At 32.8% G+C, this 7,029-nt stretch overlaps 1 protein-coding gene across 1 annotated transcript; it reads right to left on the bottom strand.

Annotated features, from left to right (window-relative positions):
* Nucleotides 1–1,597: 1,597 nt before the first annotated feature.
* Nucleotides 1,598–5,025, bottom strand: LOC107494189 (adenylylsulfatase HINT1). The gene is made up of 5 exons (XM_052263336.1): nucleotides 4,904–5,025; nucleotides 4,285–4,342; nucleotides 3,145–3,234; nucleotides 2,220–2,337; nucleotides 1,598–1,875 (listed from the first exon to the last, which is right to left on the bottom strand). The coding sequence occupies exons 1-5, from the start codon at nucleotides 4,957–4,959 to the stop codon at nucleotides 1,808–1,810; spliced, it is 390 nt and encodes a 129-aa protein (XP_052119296.1). The 5' UTR covers nucleotides 4,960–5,025; the 3' UTR covers nucleotides 1,598–1,807.
* Nucleotides 5,026–7,029: the final 2,004 nt, after the last annotated feature.

Raw genomic sequence — 7,029 nt, 5'->3', positions numbered from 1 at the left:
AAAAGAGAGAAAATGAGATTTTTGTTACAGAGAGAGTGAAGGGTAGGTGATTTTGTTGTAAAATTGAGTGTGTGGGGTGAAAATTGGGAATTGGAAAATGGAGAAGTAGGCAGTGAAACGACGTTGTTTTTGTGCCTGGAGACTAATATGTCCTGTTTCTAAAAGCTCAAAGCTACGTCGTCACGGACAGGTCAGCTCCATGTTTGCTATGTCAGAGTTTTCTGTCGGGTTTAACGGAGTGAATTCAACGGAAGGATTAATTTGTCCACGTTTTACAGGGGTCAGGGATATGAATGTATTTTCCATTCCTTGAGGACGAAAATGTCCAAAAAAAGGCCAATAACCTATTTGTCCTTTTCTCTCTTCTTTGTCTTTCTCTCTCTTTTCTCTCATTCTCTATTTTTCTCTACCTTTCTATTTTACAGAAAATAAAATTAACAACATAATATAATTTAAATAAAAAATATTATTATATACATATTTCTTATTTAGTTTTAAATTTTTACTGCTTATCTTTCTAATTTATATTTTCACTTCTTTTTCTTCAAATATTTATTTTTGGTTGCCCACGATATCCCCCAACCCGACAGGTCAAGGACTAATCTGTCACGGATCTGAACTTTATTTAAGGGTCTGCCGCTGGCCAATGAGTTACTACATGCACAAGGCGGGATTCGAACCCCCGACACTTGTTTAAGCAGACGAGTGAAAATAGCAAGCATAAAAATTAATTATTTATATTTGTACAATAGACTTAACACATAATCAAATATAAAAATATACACGTTAAATTCTTTCTAATTTTAAAAAATGAATGTTAAAATTAATTATTCGTAAAAAATTAAACTCTTTCGTATGAAAATAATAACTAAAAAAATTATTATTTATTTATTTTTTATCTACAAAAACTTTAGCCTTTTTAACCGATAAAAACTTTTATTCTTTATGACCTTTCTGTAAAAATAATTTAATAGTATAAATAAATTTTTTGTGCCAAAATTTATAATGTCAGGACTGACAAAATTTTAAAAAATTTATGTTTCTATAATATTATTACCGATAAAAATACTAGTTCATGGCTAAATGTTCCGTGCAATCAATCCAAACTAATGTGTTACTTAATTTCATTGTTTTTCAATTTCTATATGAAGTCCAAAAGACAATCCTAACCTCTTAAACTAATTTTTGAAATGAGTTAAACTCCTTTTCTAATATTCCATGAATCGTTTATTATTATTAACAATTCAAGCATTTTAATTCCATCCCGTTAACTTGATGAGCTAATTCAATCTATCTTGATTGATTGCAAGTGTGCAACAACATGAGAATAGCGAAGTAAATCTAAGGCCTCATGCATACTTTCAAAACCCCTAGTCACTAGATCAATCTAAAATTTTATTGAGAAATACTAGAGGACTATCAGAATTTATTACTTTTAGCTATCAACCCAATTCTTTTAGTTTAGTAATCCAACAAGATATTTTATCCCACACTTTTAGATATTGATGACCAAAAACAACAAATTTTGATTGCCGTCTAGCATTTTTCTTATTTTACCTAAACAGGGGGTAATACAAGACAAGTTTGCAGAATCTGGTAATCCACAAACAACCTACAATCATGATATTAATGTTGGATTGACCAATATAATGGCATAGATAATAGTAACAACTAGAGAATTTCACTTCATCAAATATTAAACACACCAATTTAAACATAGATTAGAATAGACAATCCAACTCATCACCATAGTCTCTTGGTAATTTGAATTCGTTATTGATAGATAGCCCTTCAATCACAGGAGGTTTTAGCCAGGGGGCCAGTTCATTTGTCGCCCTCCGAGAAGGTGCACATGAATGTGGTACACTGATTGGCCTGCCAAAAACAAACCATCAATAAAGACAGTCCGACATACAAGCATCCTGCGTAAGCAGGGTTCAGGAAGTGCTTCACCCAAAGAGTTTAATGTAAGCAGCTTAGTGTTATATTTTCGAAGGTCTTTGGTATAATATTTTACAAAATACAAGAGTGGAAACAAGTGTTTTGTTACCCAAATATTAAAGGAGGTCAATGTATGCTTTTAGAAATGGGAGGCCATTGAATTTGACCAAACTTCAAAGAAGACGATCATAAAGTTCCCAAACTTGATAATAATAACCATAACTCATACAAGATGATTTGATAAGAGTTCTCATATTGAGATTGATGGGAACACTTACAGCCTTTTGGTCCATCGTTGATTACAATTCTGAAGCCATCGTCAAGGCCTTCTTGCTTTGCAACCAGTTTTGCGGTGTAGAGAAGGCGGCCAAGAATCTCAGTGTGCCTCTCCTCAGCCTGGAAACAATACCATGAGAATCGATAGATTAATATATAAACACAAGACCTAACCTAGGCACACTAGAACAGTTGTAAGCGACACTTCAAGCCATCGAAAGGTTTCCATTCATTAATAATAATAATACTAAAAGTTGCTTGTAAATAAGTCAAGCTAATGATTGAAACAGCCAGAATGATGCATCTGCAATGTGAAGTGGATTTACAAATTAAAATATGTCTGTAAATACCTTAAAGGGAATAACAATCAGCATAAAATAGAAGACCAATATTTTAATGTGACAAACTGACGACATATATTAGAGTGATGGATGCTTAAATCAATAAAATAAAAAAGTGCCTTGTATTCTGTTCTTTTCCTTTCAAGTGATGCTAATCAGATTCCACTTCAACACAGAACTCAGCATGGAGTCCAACTTTGAACTCAATTTGCTACCAGGACTAATTAGGTTATGGTCAAATTGCATAGGAAAATAACAAGAAACTATGATATGGTCATAGGTTATATAACCTTATAAATGAAAATTGTCATGAAATGCATATCATGGACAAAGGAGCACAATTGATCAATAAAGTTTCCGATAGTGCTTTCATGGTAAAATTTATCTCGCTAACAAGAAGTAAACAACAACAATGAAGCATGTTGAGTATAACTACAATTATAATTGAAAATAGCAGTGTTATTGAGCACAAACTAACAGAAATTCTTCCCATGAGTGCATGAGTGTGAGAGCAAGTGTGTGCCTATGCAGGATGCCTGTGTCCAGATGATCATTGAAGGGACAGAATGTGACAATTAACAAATACCTTGGATAGACCAGTTAGCCCATCCCTGACTTTCGGAATAAGTAGAATGTGAATAGGAGCTTGAGGAGCTATGTCCCTAAAGGCAAGGACCTGCGGAAAAGGAAATAAAAATTAAAAGGTGTCAATTGTTAATTTCCTATTCCATTAAATCAAATAACAAAGCTTGATCAGAATTACAATCAATGTTGAAACCACGCAATCGATGCTTGCTTCTGACTTCAAAAATACAAATACTAAATAAAAGGAGTTTAATAAATTTTCACACAAGATGTAAATGGAATTCAGAAGAATTTCTGCAATTCTACTTTTTCAGATTATGTCATAAATCTGATACACAGAGGTTCCCGTGCAAAAGTCATTCTTCGTATAGAAAGCAACCAAACTGTTAATAAAAATAACGATTTACGAAATAATATGTTCAATGAACTACACAGAGTTAAGTCCCTAGAGGATAGGACATTATCGCAATCTGATCATGTAATTAAATTCTTCAAGAAAGAATCAATCTTAGAGAGACGAAGACATAAAAAATATTGAAAAAATAAACATGTGACTGACAATAAAAGCAGAAACCAGTTATTTTCAACAAAACGTATATGTAATGTAAAGCATATTTAACTCCAAATATCTTAGCTATATAAGAATTTCAAAGGTTAAGTGTTATTTATGAAAACATAGTAAAGTAGTAGCCAAAGCACCAAGAACTGATCGGTACATTAAGTACAAAAAATCGAGTATTCCTATAATAGATCCATAACCTGATTTTTCGCTTCTGAACTTGACTCATACTTATAACAGGCAATCTCGCAAGTAAAACTAGTTTCTTTTAACTAATTCAAAGATCCTATCACAACAACCTATATATTTTAACATTGAATGCCCACTGAACTAATTTAGATGTCTACCTGGTCAAAAATGTATAAACTAAAAAGCCTATATAGATGTTAATAAGATTTTAAAATCAATATAGAAGAGCCAGACAGAAAAAACAACAGAGATCAAAAGACAAAACTCCAATACATCTTTAAATCTTTGTTTCACTGTTTTCACCTCTATCTGCATTCATTCACGGCACTATCAGACTTCACTTAAGCTGTAACATAGTTAAGTTGAGGAGTTGATTAAAGGCTCAGAGAGTACCTTATCATCCTCATAAACCACAGTAGAAGGAATTTCCTTATTGATGATCTTGTCAAATCTGTTCCATCACAGAATAAAAAAGAAAGGATATAAACACTTAGAAATTGAACCTCCAGCACAAAAATGCAGAGCCTCTGGTATTCAAACAATTGAGAGAATTTTGGTCCACAATTTCCATAAATACATGTAAAAATACACTGGTAATAATCTCATAATATGCCAAAAACTCAAGAAAAAAATTATTTAAAAAAACCTGCCAAGTTCAAAATGCAAACGGATACCACGATATAATATTTTAAAATTACAGCAAAAATAATTGTTTTTTACGCATTGACACCGTGACTAGTTGTCTAAAAGAACCAATATAATTGCACAACTATATAAAATGTTAGATTGTAACTGCATCATAATTAAACTCTTATTGAAATCATGGGGTCCAAAAATGAAAAATTACCCATTTATCCAAACTACATAAAATGCAAACTTTATAGGAATTTCACACTTTGACAAAGGAAATGAAAACATGAACATAAACAGGGAAAAAATGAACAAAAAAGTGGAGAGATTAGTTTGAGAAGCATGTTAAGAAAACAAATGAGATGGAAGGGGAAGAGATCACATGGTGGGAGCATCAGAGGGAATGGCTGCAAGAGCGGCTTCTTTCTCTGAAGCCATGGAATGCAAGGGAGTGTTGTTTTTGCTTTTGAGAGGAGAAAAACACCTTTAAAATTATATTTACATAAAACAAGCATTTTTAACTTCTCTGTTTTATTAACGGCCATTTAGTCATTAATATTAAATATTTATTTATTTTTCTATCTATTTTATCTTTTATATATATTATATTTTATTTATAAAATTTTTATTATTTCTTTTTATATAAATTCCTTTTTTATTATTTATTATTTTATTTTTTGTTAATTTTTTATTTAATATTGTATATTTTTATAACATAATTTATTAATTCTGTTAGGTAAAATAAATTAAACACAAAATTAACCATAAATAATAATGATAATAATAAATTATAACGTATTAAAAAGAGTATTAAGAATATTAAAAGAAATACTAAATAAAAAACATACTAGAAAAAAATTATCAAAAAAATTAAACATGCATAAAACAAATAACATTATAATTTAATATCATGTTCTTTTTAGAATTTTTTAAATAAATAAAATAAATATTTTATTTACTAAAAATAAATAATTTGTAGCATTTTGACTGAAATGCATTAGATCTTTTATCTCGTTTATAGTATAAACGAGATAAAATTACACGTATCTCGTTTACACTCTAACTGTAAACGAGATAAAGCCACATAAAAATGAAGTGTATATATCGTTTATAGTGTAAATGAGATACGTGAATAATTATGACGTTTACACTGTGAACAAGATACGTAAAGACAAATTTCTAACAGGTATAAAAGGATGTATAACCCTTTATATTCACAAATATTTCACTACTTCTTCTCTACCTATTTCTTCCGAAAATAAGCTAAAATATCTAGTAGTAGTGGATATTTGGTTGTATGTGTGTATTCGAATTGCCGTATGACAAATAGTGATATTTGAGTGTGAGAATCCTATTCTGTTGTGTACCTGGTAAGCAAGTTCTTTGTCCGAGCTGAAGAGTCTGATATTAAGTAGCGCCGGTGGTAACGGGATAAAAGAGATCGGAGTGGGGTATAGGTTGCTAGCACCGATGGAAAAAAGGAGTTTTTTGGTTTCGTATATTTTGGCTCTATGGCAACGAGCATGTCCGCTTGATGTTTGACATTCATGGGAAAATCATGGTAGAACAAGTGATGGAGCTTTCTGTTGAGGTTGGTGACGTCGGTGGCGGTGGATTTGACTCGTGAGACTTCATCCAGGATAACCCACCTCTCACACCCAAACTGCTACACATTGCTAGTCTAGTGGAATATATGAATGTTGACAGTGAGGACTCCAACGAGGAGTATGTTGCGGATAGCAATGAGAGTGGTTCCTCTGACGATGATGGGGAGGAGGAGTTTGTAGTAGAGACCGTCGAGGCATTACGTCGGTATCTTCTACCTGCCCTGCACCCAATTCCAGCCTTGTCATCTGTACCTAGTCACTACGCTACGTTGGATATGGACGCGATGCAAGAGAAGAATCCATTTTTCAACATGGGTAAAGATGATTACAACTTAGACGATGGTGTGGAGTTTTGGGTTTGCCACATATTCAAAAGCAGAGATGCATTAATATAGGGTATAAAGAATTATAGCATTCGTAGAAGTGCTGAATATCGAGTAGTGGAGTCAGATCGATTAAAGTACCATGTGCGTTGCCGACAACATGAAGCAGACTGCCCTTGGAGTCTCCGTGTTGCTCTTCGATAGAATCTCGAATATTAGTAAGTTGAAGTTTCATTGTGTTCTATATTCTTAATTGTCATTGTTATGCTTGTTGTACCTGTCAACCACGGTTGTTCCATTTCGTTGGGGAAGGGCATAGGGTGGGAGGAGTGCACATGTGTTTAGCACCCACCATGTCACAAGACTGCCGACAGTTGGACATCAGTCTCATCTGCCGTGTCATCTTTCCGTTGATACAATCCAATCCATCCATCAGCATCTCTGTCCTACAAGGTGCAATTAGGCAAAACTATCACTTCAAACCCTCATACAAAAAGTCCTACAAGGTGTAATTAGGCAAAACTATCACTTCAAACCCTCATACAAAAAGGTCTAGATGGTGAAGCAAAATGTGATTG

The sequence above is a fragment of the Arachis duranensis genome, chromosome 6 (genome assembly GCF_000817695.3).
Source record: "Arachis duranensis cultivar V14167 chromosome 6, aradu.V14167.gnm2.J7QH, whole genome shotgun sequence".
NCBI classification, from domain to species: domain Eukaryota; kingdom Viridiplantae; phylum Streptophyta; class Magnoliopsida; order Fabales; family Fabaceae; genus Arachis; species Arachis duranensis.
This window is presented reverse-complemented; position numbering and strand designations above follow the sequence as displayed.

Bases quoted from the DNA above. Each gene is read 5' to 3' on its own strand.
- LOC107494189 (XM_052263336.1), bottom strand. From the start codon at position 4,959: ATGGCTTCAGAGAAAGAAGCCGCTCTTGCAGCCATTCCCTCTGATGCT. The intron at 2,338-3,144 runs GTATTTGTTAAT...TATTGTTTCCAG, and splicing joins GGCTAACTGGTCTATCCAAG to GCTGAGGAGAGGCACACTGA. The intron at 1,876-2,219 runs GTAAGTGTTCCC...TGTTTTTGGCAG, and splicing joins CAACGATGGACCAAAAGGCT to GCCAATCAGTGTACCACATT.